Genomic DNA, 24,586 nt, shown 5'->3' on the forward strand with positions numbered 1-24,586 from the left:
CACAAGGAAACTGGTGTTCCATGAACACTTGGTCACCTTTCTTCTAAGTTTAGGATAATAAAATACTAACAATGCTACTGAATTACAATTGCTAAACTATTCCAAAAACCAGAAGGCCACTTTTTGCTTACAAACCAGTGCTAATATTTTGCTTCATTGTCAGCCTTTGTTCCCACAGTCAGCATAAATGGATTTCCCAGTGGTAAGTATTCTAACTCTATGGTTCTCATAATTCATTTGGTTTGAATTATTGATAAGCTTTTTGGAAAAATGGAAAAGGGTCACACAGATAAGCCAATTCTTTGTTGGATAAAACCCATAAATTATATATAAATATTGATATATCAGGACATAACACAAGTTTCTCCTACAGAATACATTTTGCTTTGTTTATGGAGATGGACAATATTCACAGCTGTAGTCATGGCAATCTACAACAAATCATGAGCATTCCATGGGCTGGTATGCAGCTGCAATATTAGCCAATCATTAACCATGGTTTTTCTTTTAGTCTTTCTTGCTGGTTCAGGATTTTAGTGTGGCATTTGAAGGCATAATTGTTATGTTTTTAGTCCTGCTTTAAATTTAATTTATTGTAGGTTGCCTAGAGAATTATATTATGAGGGCATTCTATCATCTCTCTCTCTCTCTCTCTCTCTCTCTCTCTATCATCTATCTATCTATCTATCTATCTATCTATCTATCATCCATCTATATCTATCATCTATCATCTATCTATCATCATCTATCTATCCAGCCACTATTCAATAATAAGGGATAGGTAAAGTACTAGAGGACTATACACTGCCACCAACCCCACTTCTAGCTATGGTTTGGCATATCATCTGCACATATGTTAATCCGAACCTGGGTATGCTCTTAACCCAATATATGAAATATTGTGTGGGTTACATTGGACAATTCATTGCCATTCTCTCACCCATATATACGGCCCACTAGCAATGTATTTGCACTGACCCAATAAATAACTGACCAACTCTAGTTTAACAGAGTATCATAGATGCAGCAGCAAAGTGCTCATAAGTGTACTATTTTTATAAACTATGCTAGGCAAGTCATGATTAGTGGTTTCCTGTGAATTATTAAACAGCCAAATATTTGAAACTGTTTGAAAAGGATTTAAGTGAACTATTCTGAGTGTGCCTTGTTCCATCTGTTGAAAAATTATTCTCAAACAATACAAAAGCCAAGATGATTAAAGGTCACTGATACATAGCAAAGCACCTTATTTCAAACCAGAAGAGGAAAAAAATTAATTATAATTGCAAAAAACTATTCCAGCCACATTTTAGACATAGCATCCAATTATCCATTTCATTTTCATTTACACCTCATGGGCGAGATCATTTATCATGTTTCACGATAATGACCAGAAGGCACACAGAGAGTGATTTCTAGAGGTAACAAATTACAGACCATATTAGCATAAGCTTACAAGATCTCATCAACAAGTACTATGCATAAATATGGGGTAATTACATTTACAATGAGCAGGAATGGTTGATACGCTACCTTCTTCATTAGCAGCTGCCAAAAAAAAAAAAAAAACCCTGGTTCCTAATTGAACATCCAGGTTTGCTTGCTTAAGTACAGTAATTTAGATCCTTATAACAAATCAGGAATCACTGTGTTGCTGGAGCACCAGCCAGGTAGGCATTGTAGTGGCTCATGATCTGGAGATGAATCTTTCATCATCAAGTATTATTGCCTCTTGCTACCAAGCCATCCATCATGCTGCTGAGACAGCTTAGAAAGATAGTGCTGGACCCTCACATTACTGCTCCTTGAACTCTGTCTCATCCATCTTTTGCATCATGCCTGATTTGCAGCTAAGTATCATCTCCCTGCTGCAAAACCAAGTGTGAACCCCATAATGCCTCTAACCTAGAGTGCCACTCTAATAGTAATTGATTTCTTTTTACTGCCGTGCTCAGGACTTGGAAAGCTCATCTGTGGTTTCTGACAAAGAAGACAACCATACAGAATTTAGATTTTTGCTGTAGGAAAAAGTAAAGTTGCTTCTTTATTCCACCATGTTATATGTGTCATGGGTGCATTTTTTTATGTCGATGCACATACATGCACACAATATATAATATTACAAGCATACGGTGGGTGCACATCCACGAAGACACAAAACACAGACATATAGTATTGTTTAAACAAAATAATCTCAGGTGCAATACACAGTATTCAACATTTCAGGCTGTTCAAGTTGTCAGCAATTCAATTTGACACTGTACGATGTTTACACACACACACTGCACACACCCAGTGTACAAAAATAAGGGGAAATTATTATTAACCCCAGATTCACTCATTCAAACAATGTCTGCTTTAAAACCTCAGCAGACCATAAACCACCCAAGATTAAGTATAGTAATTCAGCTTCATCTGAATGCTGCTATAAAAGTTTAATACATCAAAATGATCAAAATGCCCCCAGTGGCAGGTTGGGATTCTGTTTCCAATTCAAATTCTCTTTAATATATGGCTTCACTGACATCTTGCATTTTCTACCATCTAGGTTGAATTCCAAGCGGCTTCCTTCTTCATCATTACCATACATCGGCTCACCAATCCAGCACAACACTACAGAGATGTCAAACCCAGTAGATTTTTCTTTTGTACCCAACAGTGAGTGGCAGATAGGAATCATTTAAATAAATACTGTGAAAGCCTTCCTGCTGTATTTCCCCAAGCACTCATTTTTTAAACAAACCTAAGTATGGGAAGAGATTGAAGGGAGAAGCAAAGCTAGCAACAAAATCTAAGAATAATAAAAAACTGGAATTTAGTTATGCTTTAGTACACCTATAAACATGTCTTAATTTCTTGTTAAATATGGACAATCTGAGCAAGTCATGAATACATTCTACACTCTTACAGGAACAGATACAAATTCAAAGAGCAATGGTGATGTCTGGATTGCACTAATATAATCTGTTCTCTGAAATGAACAGTTTCATTGCATCAGTTCTTATAATCTGTATCTGTATGTGCATCAGTGCTGGTTGGGTCATTAAACAGTCAATGCAAGCAAACAACACTCTTCTCACTATAAATAACCATATTTAACAGTTTCCACATCATGCAAGGATAGTTTTATAATTTAAACATATTGGTGTTTACCAGTTCAAGAAAACCTAACCAAGCACATTTCGGATATGAATAGCCAACTGGCTATTTGCTTCATTACAAAATATTTATGAGACCTAAAGCCTGTTTTCCTACAAACATATACACAATTTATATCTAAGGCGCTAATCAAATTTGCCATAGAAATATAAAGTTTAATTTTAGTAGTAAAAATATCTTGTTTATTCTAAGAGCTGCAGCACTCAAATGAAATGTTTTGGCTCTCAAGCCTGGAGGATTTGTGCTCTGATTTTAGTCTGCTGACTATCTGAAAAAGTAAAGCAGCACAAGCAACAGGGCAGGGAAGTTCAGGCTGTTACACAACACCATCTGAGTAGCCTGCATAGCTCGGTCAATGAGGTCCAAATGCCCCTCTAAGTCTTGAGTATCTGGAATAAGATTCACTTAAGTGCCCTTGAGTCGTGCAATGTATTCAGCAGCTTGGTCACATATATGTTACATAACCAAAGTTTTTGTGCTGCATGTAATGTGTTACTTTTAGCTAATTTCTCAGTTTTGGTAAATTAACACAGGACTTTACTATAGAATAAGGGCCACCAAGCTTTTGGGGCTTGTGGGCACATTTGCAAATTGGAGAAACTGCTATGGATCTCTCTCTCACACACACACCACAACAAACTGCACACCACAATGTAGTTCATTGGCTACAAAAGAATGCTTGCTAGGTCTAATTTCAGTGGAAAGGAAATGGGGACATGGTGGGTATCAAGGAAGGCCTCTGTGGGCACATTTGAATGAGCCTTTTCTGTGGTGACTCTCCATCTGTAGAATGTTCTCCCCAGAGAGGGTCACTTACTGCTGTCATTACATGATGACAGTGAAAACATTCCTCTTTATCCAGGCTTTCAGTCACGAAATAATATACGGCCTGTTAAATGGGGGGGCTGTTATTATTATTAATATTATTGTTATTATTATATTTTTATAAAATGGATTTTTACACATACACTGTTTTCCTTTCCACAAGTAGTTAAATGTGTACATGGTTTGATTTTGGGTGTGATATTTGAAATTTCCTGCGAATGTCAGAGTTGATGAAAATGAACCTTACCCCTGCCACATAGTCTTACAATTTCAATGTTTCTCCAAGGCATTTACAAATGGTACAAAAAGAGATCGATTATCAATTTCCCTGAGAGATATGTGCCTTTTTCTTTCTTAAGAGCCTTTTGTTGTTGTTGTTTTTTGGGGAAACTTGACTGGATCATTAGAATAACGCCAGGCACCAAATTCATTTTAAGATATTGAAGGAATATTTAGGAGATTATTCACTCTAATTAGTTTTGTCAGCCTACGCAAAACTAGTCAGATCCCTTGCAGGAGTGATGGGATAAGACACCTATTAATACAAATACTAAAGTGTGAAAGCTGTGGCATGGAAATCAATTAAAATCTATAACTCTCAGCTCGTCACAGGTCGCAAGGACTGCATTATTGACATGGCACACCTTTGGTAAACATAACTCAACTATAAACATTGCATAGAATCCACAGAAGTGACCAGATGAGGAATGATCACTGGGAGGAAGGCAGAGAGAAGAAATGCCATGGTGCACTTGTAGCAGCAAAACTGTACACCTTCATCTACCCCAGCTACAATAAAACATGTCTCTCCAGCATCCGTCTCTACAGCTACAGCAGGAGCTCTAACTCTCCAATGGTTTGACTCGACCTCCAAAGGCACAGTCTTCCACTGTCTCCTGAGACAGACAGATGCCAACATATGGTAAACATAATTCAACTATAAAACTTGTATGTGAAGTCAAAAGAATGCAATGAATGCAATGAAATATGTCACCTAAGCTCTACTACAGTAATGTGAAGGAGTCTCAGTGATAAGTCTAGATGTTGGCTAGCAATAACTTGTATGAATGGGGAAGGGTCATAGTTCAGTGGTAGATCCCATTGCTTTGTATCCAAACGGTTCTGAGTTCAATCCCTCTAGGTAATGCTGGGAAATGCTACTGTCTGAAACTCTGGACAGCCACCACCCATCCGTGGAGACAATACTGAGTTGGCTGGACAAAGGCTCTGATTTAGTACAGTGGTACCTTGGTTCTCAAATGCCTTGGTACTCAAACAACTTGGACCCAAATACTGCAACACCAGAAGTATGTGTTTTGGTTTGCAAACTTTTTTCGGAAGCCGAATGTGCTCCTTTTGAGTGTTATGTTTCCATTTTGAGTGCCACACTTCCGTTTTTGAGTGTTACGCGGAGGTCTGTCTGTTTTTGCTATTTATTTTGTGTATGTTTTTTGCAGCATTTTTGTTTTTGTTTTTGTGACTGTGTGGAACCCAGTTCAGCTACTGACTGACTGATTGTGTGACTGCAGTACATTGTTTATTGCTTTCATTTTATGGATCAGTGGTCTCATTAGATAGAAAAATTCATGTTAAATTGTTGTTTTAGGGGTTGTTTTTAAAAGTCTGGAATGGATTAATCCATTTTGCATTACTTTCTATGGGAAAGCGTGCCTTGGTTTTGGAACGCTTTGGTTTTGGAATGGACTTCCGAAACAGATTAAGTTAGAGAACCAAGCTACCACTGTACATGGCAGGCTCCTCTGTCATATTTCTAGACATGAAACTTCCAATTTTGAAGTTATAAAGACAAAAAAATATGAACACAAAGCTTCTCTCAACAGAGTAATAGATATTTTTATTTTTTAATTCTACCCTGCCTGCTTTCATCCTCCACAGTGGCATGCCAGTTGTAACTGTTAAACTGCACACCTTAAATATATAGTCAATCTAACGTACTCGGGCAATCAGACAAGGCCAGTTTTAACACACATTTTATCAGCAGCTGCTGTTATTCATCTTCCATTCACTAATAACCCGTGTTGTCAAAGTTTGTCTTCTACAAGCTGAAGATATTCTCATTACTCAAAATGATATGGAAGCAATACTCAGAACATGACAAAGTAAATTGCATTTCATCGTATCTTTTTTCTTCTTCCTGCGGCTGAGGGAACACGTAGATCGATACTCTTCAGCATGGGAACTCCACACTGAAATTTTCATTTGTTTCAAACAGCAACAAAAAGACCTTAAGCATGCCCTGTCACTTTCGGTTTAGGAAGAAATGCACTAATAAACTCTTACCCCTGGGTCATCTTTGACAATGGGCAATACTATGCCAGCTCTTATTAAAGGCAATTCGTATCAGTGGCCCAAAAATTTCCTTTAAAATTACCATCTTTTGTATCCATGTAGCAGGATGTCAGCTTTAAAGTGCCATCGAGATATAGGACCTGTCACTATAGTTAATTTTCAGCAGAGTTTTAACACCAGGGTAGCTTATCCCCCAGGGTATGTTTTTGACTAACGAGGTTTATTTGGTGGTTATCCAGACAAACAAGGAAGCATTACTACTGCATATTGCTTTTCAAATATAGCGGGAAGCAAGGAACTCTATGTACTCAAGCTTTAAGCTGATGCAGCCGATAACTCTAAGATCTTAGTCTAAATAAATAAATAAATAAATAAATAAATAAATAAATAAATAGTCCAGTAGCACCTTAGAGACCAACTCAGTTTGTTCTGGGTGTAAGCTTTTGTGTGCATGTACACTTCTTCAGATACACTGAAACAGAAGAATATATAAGGGTCTGGTGACATATGTTTCAGTGTATCTGAAGAAGTGTGCATGCACACAAAAGCTTACACCCAGAACAAACTGAGTTGGTCTCTAAGGTGCTACTGGACATTTTTTTAAAAAATGTATTTCAACTGCATCAGACCAACACAGCTGCCTACCTAAATCTAATATCTTAGGTAGAACTCAATGAGTTGTTGAAAATATATTTATTTTTCATTTTGTTTTGACCAAATTTATAAACCACTTAATCAAACAAAACCTCTAAGCAGCGTATATAAAATAGTACAAAACGTAATTTGTAAAACTTTAAATACTTTAAGAACTTGAAATAAAAATGAAATGATGACTTTGAAAATGTCAGCATTCCTCAATGGGAGACAAATTTTATTTCCTTAACTTTGATCTAGAACTGAGATACACACCATACAGTTGAAGCCTATTTAAAGCACACAACCCTCCCCAAAGAATCCTGGAAACTGTAGTTTGGAGATTGCAGCTTTGTCAGGAATAAACTACATTTCTCAGAATCCTTGTGAGAAGGATGGACCTTGAATGTATTGTGCACATGCACAGCTTTAGTACAAAAAGAAACGTCCTATATTCTTTGCACAATTTGTGATAAAGCACCACAGTGTCCTGTGCCCTTCATTCCAGGGGAACCAAACCTAGGATAAGTGCTGGAAACTATGATGTCTCTCACCACTCAGAGATTTCTGTACACATAACAATATTAAGTACAGTAAGGCTATAGAAAAATAATAATGAATGGGAACATTTAAGTCAGGTTTTCATCTCTATTGGTGTAAAAACAAAGCAAACTCCATGGAATAAATATTTAAACATATTTATGTCATTAAATATCATTTAGATAATCTGTGGTTTTCCAAATAGAAATCAGCCACATTTGTTTTATTCCATGAGGATTCCAGCAACATCCAATTGGCTTCTCCTCTCTATATCACTTGAGTTCAAGGTATTATCAAGATAAACACATTGTTATTTTTAAAACATCTGATGTCAGCAATCAGGAAGAAAAAAAATTACCTCGAACAATAAGCTGAGCAAAGTTGGAGACTCCAGATCCCCTCTCAGACTGAGTAACACAGCGATATAAATCCTGATCTGTTTTTGTCACTTCCTGAAGTTTAAAGGTAGCAGCAAATCGTCTGTGATTTATGTTTTTAGTTAGGGCCACAGGAATGTCTTCTCCATTTCGTCTCTGGAACAAAAGGAAATCAGCACAAAAAGACTGGGTGATTAAAACAGTATCTGACTGGTAGGATCACAAAACAAGCAACTTGGCAAGTAATGAAAGGGAATATGGAACCTTAGCAAGGCGCCCATCTTTATGAGAGAGGCGTTATGTGAGGAAGGAAAAGGTACTATAGGCAGCTTGGCCAATATTCTCTTTGCACTCTGAACACTGCACCCCATCCACTACTCTGAATGGCTTCGTGTTAGTAGAGACCATGAAATGTTGTTAAAAATAGATGGCAGCTTTGTACTGGGTATCCTGATGCTTAAGATCCACAAGTGAAGTATATCAGAAAAGGAAATACACGACAATATAAACACATGGGGTTGTCTCCAGTGAACAACTTCTGCTTGTGCGATGAATTCTCCTCCCCTCCCACTCCAATGCTCAAAATCTGCTTTCTAGTTTCTCCCAACCCTCCAGAGCTTTAGGGTGCTGAGGGCACAGGGGATGGGTAGGAGAGGGAGAAAAAATACCACTGCATGAGCAGAAGCTGTTCTGCTCACACAATGAGACTGATAGATTCAACCCATGGTAAGTTGCTCATATTTCAAGTCTTGGAAAACTGAACCTTCTTGCAATATATTTTGAAAGCAGAGAACCATGGCAGAATTCTGAAGAACTGTCAACTTCTAAAGTATGGAGAACTCCATTTTCCCCCCCAACTGCAGCCAGAAACAATAATCTCTTGTCTCTCTTCCCCATGTCTGGTATGACAAAACACATGCTATCATATAGTAAGCAAACAAGCAAATATTACCTCTCCCAATGGCCTGTACTTAATCAATACTAACCAGATTTGGATATTGAACCAAACATTTCTGTGCAAGATTTCTGATAAAGCATTAAAGAATGCCCCCTTAAAGCCCTGCAGACAACCTCTAGGATGGGAATGGTGAACCTGTGGCCCTTTGGACATTGTTAGCTTGCCAACATTTGTAAATTACCCATTATCATAGGTATACAGTGCTGCATCTGTGACTACTTGACTATTTGAGCATTTTTAAAGAGGTGCAAAATGAATGAACTATGCATATACAACTCTGAACAGTTCCCACACTTTACAAAACAGCCTCATCCAGTCAAGATTCCCTGACATGTGTACCTGGGCATTTAACAATGCAAATGTATGCTGTGCACAGGGTAAACCAGAGACAGGGCAACTGAAGCCCTTCAGATGCTGCTGGACTGTAATTCCCATCAACCTGGATAAAGCTGGTGGGAGCTGCACTTTGGACAGCCATAGGTTTGTAGTCAAGTCGTGAAATAGCAAAACATTAAAATTTAATTTAAAATAATTTGTGTCATTCATGATTTAATCATATCAAAAGGAAGAAGAGAGGGGGAACGAAGGTTCTCATGACTACTTTCTGTGAATTGTTATGTACTGTATGGTCTACAAAAAATAAAACAATGCAGGGAAGCAATTGCCATGCATAATGCCCCATTGCAGACAATCTTCTCTTTGCTTAATAAGCCAAGATAAACAAGCCTTTTGCCCCCCACACAGAGCACCTTTGCTTCTTCCTTTTGCAGCACAAGCAATTAAACCAGGCAACATCTAATAATGCCAAGAATGCCATTAAACCAGACCGTGCTCTAAGATCCTGGCTGGTTCTAAACTTTGCTTAACTGAAGATTTCTCCATTGCAGCATGTAGGTGCCCCTAGAAGAAGCTGCGTACATGGGCAATGAACTCATTCATATCACACCTTATAGGCAAAGATGCAATTGTGTGAATGTGGTCAGTAGGGTTCATGGGGACTCAACAGCCGCCACAGCTTGTAAACCAAAACCGCAGGCTGGCAGAAGGTAGAAGAAAGAAATCACAACAAATTATACATGGTCAGTGATGTGTCCTGAAGCCTTGTAATCAGTGAAGAATCTGACAATAAAAGTCCCTAGGAAGTAGTGCAATAGGGCCAACAGTAGTAGCATTTAGGCATCCCCAGAGAGAATCTACTCAGATAACAGCCACTGAGGCTACAGAGTGATGCTTATGTGACTCTGAGCTATTGTCCCATGGAGGACCTAGTTAAGTGAGGCAGAATTAAATTCAAACCAGGAGGAACTTATCATCTGCTGCTGTTATAAGGTAAAACGAAAAAGGAACTGCAAACTAAGGAGCCTGGGGAAATGATCACATTTATCCGAGAAGGGAAGGCTCTCTTCAAACATAAATGACAACAGTGGCTTCAAAAGATGGAATGTAGAGTGACAAGAGGGATTTCATATGCAAACATACACATTTTAGACTGGAGTTCCAAGAAAAACCTCAAATGAAATTGTATAAAGACTGAAGTTGCAGGACTGCTTGTCCAGTGCTACTATATAGCAGTGTCTCTAAAGCACTATTTTAATATGAGAAAGACCACCAAGTGCAAATCACACCTAATCATTCTTACATTTCTCTCTGCTGTATAATAGGCAGAAGCAGGTGACATGTATATACAAAGTTTATATTAGAGAAATATGCATCTTCAATTATATATCACTGGCAAAAAAGGAAAGCTTCATGACCTATCAGAAAAGCATTCCCTGGAGAAACCTCAAGCCTTTTATTTTATAAAACCAATACTTAAATATATATTTTATTGAAGTTCTCAAGTTTTCAAGTACTGGTATTCAAAAATACTGTTCACATTATTAATCATATCTACATCCTGCCCCTTTCCCTCAAAAGCTGAGGGCAATGCACTCAGAATGGGTGATTCATTACCAATAAATTATTCCAAACGGGACACAAGGATCTTCAGCACTGTAAGCCTGCACTCTAAATTAAAAGATTAGGTTTTTTGTGTTGTTGTTGCTGCTTTAACAAAAACATAAAAATAAACTATATACAACTCCTGGCTTCAGTGGAATTCAGCCAACATGAACGGAAAGTCATGTTGGTGCAGGTGGTACTATGGCCAATACACATTTATAGATAAATGAGAATTTACATCCCTCAATAGCTGTCTCAGTGCCAATGGAGAAAACATGAACTGACTCCTAATGCCTTGGTTGCAATCATATGTATGCAATTAGGCTGGCTGAATTCCACTGAAGTCAAGAAGATTTAAACAAAGATTGCACCCACTGTCAAAAGTTACATGTTCATACTGCTTACTCAAATAAACTGGATGTATACCATGCAGTATATGTATATATAACTAACAAAGGAAACAAAAGCATCTTACCACCTGTTTTTTCTTAAAATGTACTGAAGCAATCCTAAAAATATACAAGATTCTATCCCCTTTTGGCAGTGTCATTAAAGCAGAAGAGAAACATGTGGGCTTTCAACTCCATATTCAAAGGCTGAAGTAAGTCCAGCTGAACACAATGAGGCTTACTTGAGAGTAAACATGGAAAATGATTCTCACTGTTGCATATGAGTGAGCTGCACAAGTTCCAAGGCTCTAGTTTTCAACTGGTAGGTCAAGAACCAGGATGGCATCATACTTTAGTATAACTATAGTAAAAACAAACCACAGCTACTTGGGACCAGGCACCACAAGGAACTGTGTTTAACTTAAAACTGAAAGTGGACGTTCTTGATCTCCTGTGGTATACAAAGAGAAGGCATGGGATGAGGGATGTGCAAGATCAAGGCTCATGGCAAGTTCTTGCTTCTCCTGAAGCAAACCAGACTGCATGTATCTGAGGTCTGGATTCCATCTAGGTTAATCATAAGGACACTTTATTAAGCTTGGGCTTAACCTACTGCAGTTTCTGTTTGGAACAACTGATATAAAAAGAACTCTTATCTTTCACAGGAGCAATATGTTATGATGACAGACTCAACAAACTACTGTACTTGTAAAGTACTAGGAAATCAATGGTCAAAACATTGCAAGCACTACTATTAGAGATCAGAGTATGCATGCTGGATACAAAGGGGGGAGGGATGTAAAAAGCCAGACTGCTGTGATCAAAGAAAAGAAAGCTATTTTTATGGGAACACTATCAAGAGCACAGAAAAAGAACATTGGAAAGATACTTTCCTACAAGAGCTATAATAAAGAGAGACATCTTCTGAAGAATGATGTAATGCTGGATGTACTGTAAGCACTAGCTAATTTGCAGAATTGAGTCTGGAGGGACTGAACCTGCAGCAATTCCCCCTGAATCATGTGTCACCACAGTTGCAGGGCAGCAATGAGACAGAACAAGATGAGGCATAAATTGCTTACAAGACTCTGGTCGTGAAAGAAAAGGAAAAGGCAAGGAGATCTTTATGAATTAACTTTATAGTAAAGGGGGGAAGTAAAGAGGTGTGAAGCAAGAAATCTTTAAAAGCAATGTTGTGTAACAGCAATACACCTGGGAATCCAGTAAGGATTGATTTAAGAAGGTAGCGACTTAGGGCCTAAGTAAAGTGCTATAGAAAACAGGCTTAGTGAGCAGCGTTGCCTCCAATGCAGGCAAGAGACAGGAAGAATTCAAAACTCCAGAGCTGCCAGCCTGAGGAAAGTAATTTCCACAAGTAATTTTTTAAAAGGGGAAAGTAAACAAGTTACAGGCACAAAAGACTACTCTCCTTGGAGATATCTCTGTCCATCCATTTATCTATCTATCACCTGATTCATTTATTTAAGTTCTATACCTCCCTTCATCCAAAGATCTCAGGGCAGTTCACAGCATAAAAATGCAAAATAAGAACACAAAACAGCACTAATAAAAACAAGAACATGAACAAAACAAACCCATACTGCGCCTCCCACAAAAACATTTAAAAGGGCATAGAATGTTAATTAGCAGACAGCCTAGTTGAACAGGAACATTTTTGCCTGGCACCTAAAGATATAGGTACAGAGAGATAGGAAGTTTTCTCAAGGAAGGCTGGTCTCATGCTTTGCACATCTACTGAGAAACAACAGCCACTCCATGTTTCCTAGAGCAGGAGTCTTCAACTTTTTCAGACCCAGGATCCACCTTTAATACAAACTTGCATTGGGAACCCATTCCTTAATTCTCCACTGCCCTCCCCCCCCATTACCCAATAAGAAGATGAGGAGGAGGAGGAGGAGGAGGAGGAGGAGGAGTTTGGATTTAATATCCCGCTTTATCACTACCCTGAGGAGTTTCAAAGCGGCTAACATTCTCCTTTCCCTTCCTCCCCCACAACCTTGAGTGAGGCTGAGTGACGCTGAGAGACTTCAGAGAAGTGTGACTAGCCCAAGGTCACCCAGCAGCTGCATGTGGAGGAGCAGGGAATCGAACCTGGTTCACCAGATTACAAGTCCACTGCTCTTAACCACTACACCACACTGGCTCTCCATTTGTATGTTAGCAGTGCTGCTGTTGCAACTCGCCGTGGATCAGGTCATAACCCAGTGGTGAGTCCCAACCCACCTGTTGAAGACCAGTGCCCTAGACTAGTGCAAAATACATGGGTGGAAATCACCGGCCATTCTTTATATTACAGATCTGTGTATATAGATTCAACATGTAATGAACAAAGTTGCCCAAAGACTGAATTTGGGGTGTGAGTGTGTGGATATTCCACTCTTCCAAAGCAAAGATCAATAGTTTTTATTACTCATATTCATCTATCATGCACAAATCCTTGGCCAAAAAAAAAAAAAAAGAAGTCCATCTCAAACAAAGATGTATTTGACTTCCAAATCTTCTAGGGTTGGGCACTGGCAAACTGCTAGCTCTCATATATCACACAGGCAGGCTGATTTATGGGCATTCAGAATCTGAGTAGGTTCTCACTTATAAATCTTAATGCATGGGGATGAAAGACAGTTATACAAGACTACAGTGATCTATCAATTGCCAGGAAGTAAAAGGAGCATATAGCATTGGAGAGGTACAAACATTCATGCTTAGGGTCACATCTGAAGCCATCTAATCTAGCTACCCTTTCCCCCCATTTTTTGTTTAAATTTGATGTATCCCATCTAAACTAGTCTGAAAAATACTTGAGGGGATTCACCCAACCAGCCCTGTCGGCAAAGCCCTGTGCAAGGAGTTCCGCTTGTGCCATGGAGCCTACCCTTTCTCCTCCCCCTGTATACCTTGAAATTGGCTCAAGGGAGGGGGTCAGGAGAACCCCCAGGACAGCGGGAGAAGTAGAGGGGGGATCGTTCCATCTGGCTAGCTGAAATACTTGCACCAGGCTACTTCTTTTTTAAAAGCATGTTTGTTTTTGTTTGTTTGTTTGTTTGTTTGTTTGTTTGACTGTTTGACTGTTTGTCTGCCTGCCTGCCTGCCTGCCTGCCTGCTTGCTAGCACTGAGCAAGTTTTCCCAATTCTGTGAATCCTTCATAGGCGCCGACTCCATGGGGTCTGAGGGGGCCCGAGCCCCTTCAAAAATTCGTTTGGGGGGCTCCGCCCCCCCAATAATATAAGAAAATTATTAGTTATATTATGCTTTGTAAAATCACAAAATTATGTTGGTATTTTTTATTTTCCTTGTTTGACGATAGTTACCTTTTAAAATACATCCAGTAATGAGTTAAAACAAAGCCACTCCCGATCTAGAGAGGGGGTGGGGTTGCGGGCTCTCGACCCATCAACCATCTCGTGGGGCTGGCGTCAGCCCCGCGAGAAGCGGGGATTCCCCCTAGCTCATTAATATTCACTGCCCACGGCGGCAGCCAATCGGCTGCCGCAAAGGGCGGGCCCTCACAGGTTCACTTAAGGTCGGGGCAGCCCGGGGCTCGCCCCTTTCGTTCCCCCAGCAGCAGCGGTTTGGAGGTCTTGGGCCCCCCAATATTTTTTATAAGTCGGTATGGGCCCCCACCCCCCCAATATTTTTTATAAGTCGGCGCCCCTGGAATCCTTTATGGGTTGAATATGCCAAATTGTTCTACTCTGCTTATCTTCCAAATGCTTATAAAATAATTCTATAATTACTAATATGCTCTTGCCCCAATGTAATTGCTCCTTTCGTTTGTTCTCATGATTTATTATCTCTCCCCACCCCACCCCAGCAGCCTTGGCAATGTGTAATCCGAGGATCCCAAACATGGCAACTCCGAGCACGCCATTCACAGACATCCCCTTGCTGTTGACTCTCTGCAACATATAAGTATGGTAGGCCAGGGAGAGGGAGAAAGAAACAATACATTTCTTGTTCCTTTCAGCCACCCACTTTTAAAGGCAGACAAAAGATAGGGGAACACTCAGCTTCCAAAGTTGCTGAGAATCCACAATCTTGAATAAATAGGTTAAACAAATGGCAGGAACATCTGAAAGTTAGGCCTGTTGCTATGATCATGCAAAAAGGGTTGAAGTTGTGCCACACCAATCAGTCAAACTCTAAATATACAACAGATGCCCAAGATGGCAGCCAGCTACATTCCAAACAGCATTTGCAACCATGAATGCACCATCACCTTGAAGACACTGCTTTTTATAAAGATACTGTGGCTTACATGGTGGGGAAAGGCAATATCCTCCACAACAGAAGTACCCTAATCCTCATGATGTCCAGAACAGAAAACAGAAACATCTAAATGTAGACAATATTCCCTAATATCAGAGAAAAGCCATGAGTTGTAGTTGCAACAAACTGAACTCAAATTCGTCGTTCTCTTTTTCTATCCTTCAATTGCTATTTTCAGCCAGTTGCTTTAATTATCTACAACTCCACTAGGAATGACATTTTCCTGTGGCTGGGAGAAGAAAGGCATCATGCTGCATTAATGCTGATGAGCCTCTCAAAGGGTGAAACCATGGCACCCTCTTCCAGCTTTGGCTTGCCAACTAAGGAGGCATTTAGCCAGCACCTAAAGCCATTACTGACTGATTACTGACAGGATTACCAGTCATGCTTTAAAAAACCCCACATTTTAACCATGGGTGATAACGCTCCTCATTTCAGATCCACCAAAGTCAAAGGTAGCACCAAGATCTGTGTGGCAACACACACACACACACACACACACACACAACGGAACTGCAAAAGCAGGTTAAACCTCTTTGCTCAAGCCAAATGATGTGTTGGTGCCAAGGCTCAACAATGATGGATAGGCTCATTAGTGGTTCCGTTATCAACTACTGAACCTAGAGCCAGGGCATATGGTTTAGCAGATGCTCCAAGGAAAGGGCTTTATTGATGGGGGCCACATAGGTGTCGTCTTATGCTGGCCATGGACAAGAGATCTCAAACGTTGTGAGACAGCTTACCACATTTACTACCATTCCCAAATTGGAAAATAGAATGAAGCAGCTTGGTTCTGAAACCTATTGCTCAGATATTTAAACTGAGCTAACCAAAAACACGGTGTGTTTTTGGAATCTTCTATCTGACCCCCAAAAGACTTGTGTGTGCGCGCACACAGAGGATTTTAGTGTTCTGAATTACCTGATCTTGTTTTGGACATGAAATTAATGTGTTCCAAAAAGCTTTGCTGTTTAACTCAGTAGTACGTATCTTCCAACTAAGTTCAGTAGAACATGCTAGTATGTGTGCTTAGACTTTAAATCTTCCCACACAGTAGAACACAGGATCAGGCAGCCCAAGTTTTAAACATTTGTAGGCAGGCAAGGGGTGACATAACTGGGCTCCTGAGCCCCACAGGGATGCCACAGAAAGAATCTAGTTGGTCAAGGTAGCTGTGGATTCAAAAGGTTGAAAACCTCTGGGAGTGGGCCTTTTGGGAAAAGATCACATCCACAGTAGGTTCAGAGACCCACTGCCACATCCAAGATAGCACTACTACATCATATAACTGACTGATCACCTGTTGAGAAAATACTATCACAGATGAGCTCATGAATTATTTGATCCTATTACTTGAGGCAATGAAAGCTAGTTGCAAAGTAATAATTTTCATAGAACCTTGCAGCCAACTGTGAACTTGCCCTCTATAATTCTGAATAGGTTACTTTCATATATAATAGGCAGATTTGCTTTTCAACATGATTTGTAGTTAAAATATTTCAAAGTTTCCATCTATTTATCATCCTATGTGAAGAAGCACTTTCAGGAATATTTACTTGCCGTCAGAATCCTACAATAAAGAGGTGAGACATCAACCTGGGTTTCAAAATAAACATTAACAACAACTTTTAAACGGATCTGCAATGGGTTGCAAGCTAGGTATTAAAATCACTAAGTACTGTGTGAATCCCTGTTGGTTTAAGAATTGGAGTATTGTTCTTTATGCCTGTGGCTCTTTTTGGATAAGCCATCTGGCTCAGGTCCCCTTCTGTGGTAGTCTCTCTACTCATATTCAACTATATAGAGAGAGCTATGTTGAGGTCACCCCCCCCCAACTTGGTGAGGTGAGCTGCTTAGGCCACTCCTTCTCTCATGGAGCCTCAAAACTTCAATTGGTAGATAGTTTCATTGACCAGCAAAGTCTTTTATAACCAAACCTCTCCAAAGAACTGTACTGAACATCCCCATCTGTTTATTCAAACTTTTGCAGATTAAATTTGTCTCCCCTAGAAGCACACCCTTTACTAGGATTATGCACATGGATTCCTTCACAGCTTACAACATGTGAGAAGTGGTACAGTATCCCACCCACTGGCCATGCCCCCGAATGATGACACGCCTTTTGGCTGTGTACCCCAGTGACCACACAAGGTTAGTGAGCAAATTCTATCACATTACTTCTTGGTGTTTGGGGGGGGGGTTGGAAATTTTTGTGCTTCATTATCTTGTAAACTATCTTGGTGGGTTGAATTTTTAATGAAATAAACGTGTTTATTGTTTTTAACAAAAAGGAGAGGAAATCTAATTATGTAATTTAGACAAAACAAAACATATGTTTGCTAAAACAGCTTTTGTCTGTTTGTTAAACAATCTACCCTAGAGAATAAAAATGAAATAATCAGACATCAATCTGATATGGAGGACTGCACAGTATGGAAACTTTCCAGTTGGCTCTTTTTAACCACATTAGATCAACATTTATCTAGGTTGCACAGAGTGGTTAACATAAGTACTTGCACACTGCCATTGTTAGCACCTTAGCTATGACAATTATACAGGTTCTTTTAATGTGTGTTCACTTTGGCACTCCTAATACTCTGCTTCTTTATAATGATTTTTTTGTGCTTATCTAAGTGTTGTTTTATTAGTGTTCCCCATTTAATGGAAACTCTTAGTCCCTAGTGATACAGCCTGCAATTACTAAACTGGTCATGTAAAGTCAAATAAAACTATGCTTAAGTCACTGAAATTGAATGTTTACAGTTATCACATTGAAGCAGAAGGCATGAGCAGTACCATTATCTGTCATCTCATTTTATTTTACTCATTAGTAACAAACGTCATGGAGGATAAGGCCATCAATGGCTATGTTACACCTCCACTGTTAAAGGCAATATGCCTATGAATATCAGCTGGTAGAAATCAGAAGTGAGGACAGTGGTGCTGAGCTCCAGTTCTGCATATGTGCTTTCCATAGACATATATAAAAATAGGATACTGGATTGGATGGACCCTTGGCCTGATCCCGCATGACTTTTGTGATTGTACTTCATCCTGTTCTAAAATCTGGAATTCTATAATTCAGTTGCATCACATCGATGTAGTTTAACGTTCTGTTTAAAATCAAGGTATAATTTGCTATCAACTTCAAACAAATAGTATTTCAAAATCACAGATACATATGCCCCGCTTATCCGCAAGTACCATACAATTTTTCCTTACCTCACTAAAAAGGAATTCCAAATTTAGCACATTGCTCCCCAGGACTGCATTTTCCCCATTTTTTAAAGTCTAAAACATATTGCTGACAATTTTATGGTGGCTATGGTGCCTAAATAAAGTAAATGTGTAGAGAGCATTCTACCGCAGAGAATATTCACTGCAGTGTAGTAGCAATTTCACATAATACCTTGATTATAAGAAAGGGCTATAACTGAGCTATCACATAACACAGAGCCCATGAATAGAGAGATATTTGATGAAATAAAAACCGTCCCTTATTTGACGGGAAACTCCCTTATCCCAGCGCCGTTTCCCGCTGCTGTCCCGGACTGATGATGTCCCTTAAATTTCCTGGGTTTCATGCTCGCCCGGCTCCGGAGGGAAGCAGCGGCTTGGGGTCCTCCGCCTCAAGAGAGAGCGCGCGCACGAGCTGCTGCATCTCTGTCTCTCCCTTTTCCCCCTTAGGGGCGCGTCATGAGGAGATGGGTGGCGGTGGGCGGGCAGGCAGCCCCTCTCTTGTGAGACTTCCGCCGCGCTGCCAGGGGAAGCCGGAGGCGGCAGCTGAGGAGGCGGCCCAAGGGAGGAAGAAGAGGAGGGGATGGGGAGGGATGCAGAAGAGCAGCGCTTCAGCGGCCACCACAGCGCCGCAACCGCCTCATGCCGGGCTCGCGGGCGGCGTGGGCGCAAGTCTCTCTCCCTCCCTCCCTCTCTCTCGGGCAGGGAAGGGCCGATGGAACTCCTCACGCCAGGACAACGGCAGCCCTGATGTGCTGCTTAGCATACCCTCCAACCAGTGCAGCATCTTTAATGTGGTGATTTCCCCCTCTGCATCCCTTTACCGGGTTGCTGTGCTGTGGAAACCACCGTTTGAGGCTTTGTTTGGCTGTTGGTTAACTAAAATCCCTTATTTTGGCTGCTGATCCCTTATTTTCAAAGCTGCTGGTCCCTTATTTTCAAATCTGTAAGCTGACAGCTACAACTGCATCTTCAACTCATGTGAGTCAGATTTTGTTCATAAAAGTGGGGGACTCAAAAGCATTGCAGTTGTATAAGTACAACCATCTTTTGATATGAAATAAATGAAAATTAAAAATAAAGCATATATATATATATATATATATATATATATATATATTGGAAAGCATTTTTCAGTTATGTGACTTATCCTGTATAAACCAGAAAAAGTAGAACTTGCATTTTTTGTTTTTGCAAGATGTATGCCCACAAATGGGCCCCATTGAATCAGCCTTACCTGGAGCCATAACTTGTTATTCACTGCATCCCTCCCTGTAGCAATGCACTGAAATGTAGCATTCTGGCCTGCATTGACCTCCACATCCCCAAGCCTCAAGAAGTGAGGAGATTTATCTGTGTGTAGGTGGAGAGAGAAAAAAATGTTACCAAAAATATGTTCAGACAAAAAAAGCCCGTTTACTTCTCCCCAAAGATACACATTACTGCAGCCTTTGGTTAAAACTAATTTTTTACATGAAAGAAAATAATTGTTTCAACTCAAGGAGAGAGAACAAAACAGCCTTGATCTTTCTTCCTGCACCACACAAACTCTGCCGAAGCTTGTCAGACATGAATTAAAAGCAATTTGTAATAAGCCAAAGCGTAAAAGGATGTGAAACAAAAAAAAGCCTAAAAACACTGGAGTGAACTTCCATTGCATTATACATAAAACCACTGCAATGAGAAACCACTGCATTAACAATACAAACAATCAGATTTAATTAACTCCATATAGTGTGATCTAGTGCCACGTAGACATCCCTGTCAGTAAATATCACCTGCACCACTAAATACAGCAACATTTGACCCACTGACAAAGCTTCTCATACTAACTGTCCTGCCTCAAGGAAAGCTCAGTGACAAAACCATCCTTGTGAAATATTAGGGTTGAAAAAGGCAGCGGTGGCAGTCGAGATAGAAATATGCTACATAGTTTGCACACGCATTACTCTTCTAAATTACCTGGTAACAGGCCACACATCAAGTGTCTAGGCTTAGCAATTCAATAGACTGGCCCAGTCTATTACGCCTGCAATTAACCAAACAAAATTCAATAATGCTATGGCTGTGTGGGGTGTGAGGGAAGGCTCATGTTAATTAGGATCAAGGGCCATGTTTACTACCCTACAATCCTATACTGGAGAGCTGCTGCTGTTGCATTGAACCTATGGCTATCCGAGCGGATAAAATTTGCAAATGGAAGCAGCTGGTGATGGAAGCATCAACTCATGGAGCTGGCTTTGATGACACAGGAAACCAAACTATGATAGTTAGGTGTTACTATCTTTGCATGTAAGTTTCAGGGAAGCAGCCATGGATAACTGTTTATCTTTTCAGAGTCTGAAGTCTCAAGAGTGCTTTCTTGTCTCATTTTACTCTATGAAATGCTGTATTACAAAATTCTGTTGGGTGACAACTTTCCAAAATGTGACATGAAAAACCTCAATTTATTTCATTTTTCTCTGTTGCAGGAGCCTTGAGGGAGCCTAGCAAATTGTAGGAGACTTGTTGGAAATAGAATACACATGGAAGGTGATTCTAGCCTCTTCTTCTCTCAAGCTTGTAGTTCATCCTGGACCCAGAGGTTCAGTTGTGACAGTAGGCCCAATATGACTTTTCAGAACCCTCAATGGATATAAAGACAGCTATTTCATTGGATTCAAACCAAGTGATCATCATTTCAAGTTTTTGCACACTTAGCAATCAATTACTGCAATAAAATTTATACCATTCTGTCCTTGATAACCTCTCGGAAGCTTTGGCTGCTGCAGGATGTGGCAACAATCGTTAAGGTGGTTTGGTCCAAGAAAGCACATCCATACTAATCAGAGAATCATAAAATTGTAGAGTTGGAAGGGACCACAAGGGACATCTAGGCCAACTCCCTGCAGTGCAGGAAACCTTTGCCCAATGGGGGATGTGAGATTAAGAGTCTCAAGCTTTACCAATGCAGCTACGCCACATAGATCAATATAGATTATTTATGTACTGCTTTTTGGCCTAAAGGGTCTCCGAATCATCTTCAGGCATGATTTTGCTGTTAGTTTTGATAGGGCTCTGCACACTTTAAAAGCCATTTGCTCAACATTGGTTGCTACAACACTTAAAAGTGTTATTATTATATTGATAATAAGTTGAGCTAAATCTCACAGGATCATGAAGAAGCACATAGGTATTTTACAGATAGGATTTATAGAAGCTTGATTCTAATGCTGTTTCCCAGAAATAGCTGACTGGGTGGAACAGAGCCATTGTGCCAGATTCCCAGCAGGTGGTTGCTGTTGCCCACCAGAAGGGAATGTGGAGGAAGCAAGGCGTCAGGGCCAGTGGCGTAGCGTGGGTTGTCAGCACCCGGGGCAAGGCAAGCAATTTGCGCCCCCTAACCCGTGGATTTTAGCACACGTCTCTTCCACTGGTGCAAGTGCGCCCCCCAGATGTTGCGCCCGGTGCGGACGGCCCCCCTGCACCCCCCACGCTACGCCACTGGTCAGGGTGGTCAGTGTTGGGCAAATGCACAAGCAGTGCTAAATCCTCCTGCTGGTGCATTTACACTACACCAGTCTCTCTGCTACCTCTCCCCTCTTCCTCCAGTGAAATCCACCTACTGGGAAGCTAGTCGAGTGGCTCCTCCCCACCCAGCAAGCCACTTCTGTTGTTATGTTCCCTCATTAGCTGGAATCCCAACTAATAGAAATCTTATACATCTACATTTAACTATAAGCTACACGTCTGTGAATGTCGAGAAACATTAAATTAAGGTATTTAAATTAACAAGAAAACAAGATTAATTCACTGCTTCAAAGGTGTCATTTCCCCACTTTTTAACAATTTGTAAGAGGAAAAACTAGAGGAGGAGGGTGGAGGGAGGACACCAATGGCTGGATGATGGAAAAAGCAGTCAGACTATATTGAGCCTGTCTTGAAAAAGACAGAGAAAAATGTGACTCTTAATCATTACTTACCACAAGGGTAACTCAGAACCTGGATGTCATCAATGGCAATGTAGCCATTTCTTCCATCTGAGACTTCGGCCTCAAATATTACCTGTCAAAGAGAAAGAAAAAAATGTTTACAACCGTCACTGCTACAGAATTCCCATCAGTGCAGGGTGCAGATATAAGACAACACTTTTTCATTACAGCTGAACTTGCTGCTAGGTTTCACTCCTGGATTTAATCATTTTCACCATTCTTGATTTACACAAAGGTCAGCTATTAATTAAGGCTACTTCAGTGCCCTTGCCCTCTCATTCTGGCCTGCAATATGCAAAATCTTTAGAACAAATATACCATTTTAAAATGAAGCAAATATTTTCCAGTAAAAAGAGGGCAGATTTTTCACATACTGCCTAGGTGACAAGGCCCCTTGCATTTTCTACCTCAGCAATTCAGCTGAATACCACATACACAGTGAAACTGAAAGTATAAGATTAATATGCCTGTACCTATCTTCGTTCTCTGTTTCTGCCAAGCAAGAGATAAAAAATGTGATGGAAGGAATAATAAAGGCACTGGTATCATAGCTCCTCTGATGCCTAGCCGAAATCCGTGTCAATAACAGCAGCAGAAATGGTGTAATCCTCCGCAATAAATGGATAGAGCTATCTCCATGCCCACCTGAACTCTGAGCACTGCAAGACTCCAAGGATGATGCAGAGAGAAGCATCAAGTACTAGAATTCAGGGAGTATTCAGTTTCAGCCCAAATCATGAGCTCTCAGTCTCTCTCTGTGAGGACCAAACATATACACTGATTTCTTGCTTGACTTTATTTTCTGTAGCATTAACATGATATTAGCGTGCATTTGCAGCAGGATTTGATTGTATTTTTATATTGTTTTCTAAAGCAGCCAGAAAAAAAACTCACTCTGTGTGTGTGTGTGTGTGTGTGTGTGTATGTGTTTGTGTGCGCGCGCCAAAAACAAAACAAAATAGAACAGCATATCATCTTAACTGTGTAGTTCTGCCTTTGGGCATAGGGGTGTTGCTTTTTTCTTTTCTAATTGCCAGTGAAGGCTTCTTTTAACCCTTACTCACCCACCATTTCACTGTGGTCTTGATACTCACACAACCTTCATGCAAAAAAGGCCAGTTTAATTAAATGCAACATTTCCCCTCAATACAAACTGCAGGAGGGTGATCCACATTAGGGCCTCCATGCTGACAATTATGAGAGGGGGAACTGACACTGAGTTCCCCCCATTCCACTCACAGAGCTAAAATTCCCAGAGTCCCCTGGAAAGAGGACTTGATTGCTAAGCCACTCTGAGAGTTGTATCTCTGTGAAGGGAATAGAGGTCTCATAATACCTCTCAGCACCTTAAAAAACCATAGTTCCTAGAAATCTTTGGGGAACCCATAACAGTTAAACCTGAGGTGAAACCAGAACTCCTCCCCCACAGGGCCGTCTTAAGCATATCTGGCGACGTGGTGCAAAGATCCCTCCGTGCCCCCCCCCCCCCGTTTCCCAGAGTTGTCGAGATTTTCCCAAGCCTCTGCAGGGATCGCTGTCCTCCTGTGGAGGTTTGGGAAGGAAGCTGCACACCCGCCAACAATATGGTTGATGGGGCACATGTGACGGGCGTGCAAGGAAAGGGGAGGCCGCCGGCAAAGCCACACAGCTCCCCCACTCACTGGGGGGCCCCCAGATGCGTAGGAAGGGCTTTTGGGGGGCAGGGAACACCATAGTTGATCAGCTTTTTTACCAATACGCGCACCGGGGATGCGAGCACAGATTTATCTGGCAGATCAGCCTGTTTAATGCAATTAAGCCCTGGAACAACGCTAGCCATGCCCCCTTGCTTGCTTGCAGATGCTTTGCAAGAAGGGGAGAGCCCAGCTTGTTCAAACACCCATGCCTACAGAGTGGTCAGTGCAATATTAATGCGGAAACACAAACCCCACAGCATCCATCACTGGAGGAAACTGTTC

General features: G+C 40.6%; 1 protein-coding gene across 19 annotated transcripts in view; it reads right to left on the reverse strand.

Moving 5' to 3' along the window:
* PTPRK (protein tyrosine phosphatase receptor type K) overlaps window positions 1-24,586 on the reverse strand; it is a 328,240-nt gene that overhangs the window by 141,755 nt on the left and 161,899 nt on the right. For all 19 annotated transcript variants that reach the window (XM_083731041.1, XM_083731039.1, XM_083731036.1 and 16 more), the window contains exons 4-6: window positions 22,620-22,701; window positions 19,895-20,010; window positions 7,826-8,000 (exon numbers count right to left, since the gene is read on the reverse strand). In XM_083731041.1, coding sequence (XP_083587167.1) covers window positions 7,826-8,000; window positions 19,895-20,010; window positions 22,620-22,701 — 373 coding nt within the window. The remainder of the gene's footprint in view (window positions 1-7,825; window positions 8,001-19,894; window positions 20,011-22,619; window positions 22,702-24,586) is intronic.

This window comes from Podarcis gaigeae, assembly GCF_964106915.1.
Source record: "Podarcis gaigeae genome assembly, chromosome: 3".
NCBI lineage: Eukaryota > Metazoa > Chordata > Lepidosauria > Squamata > Lacertidae > Podarcis > Podarcis gaigeae.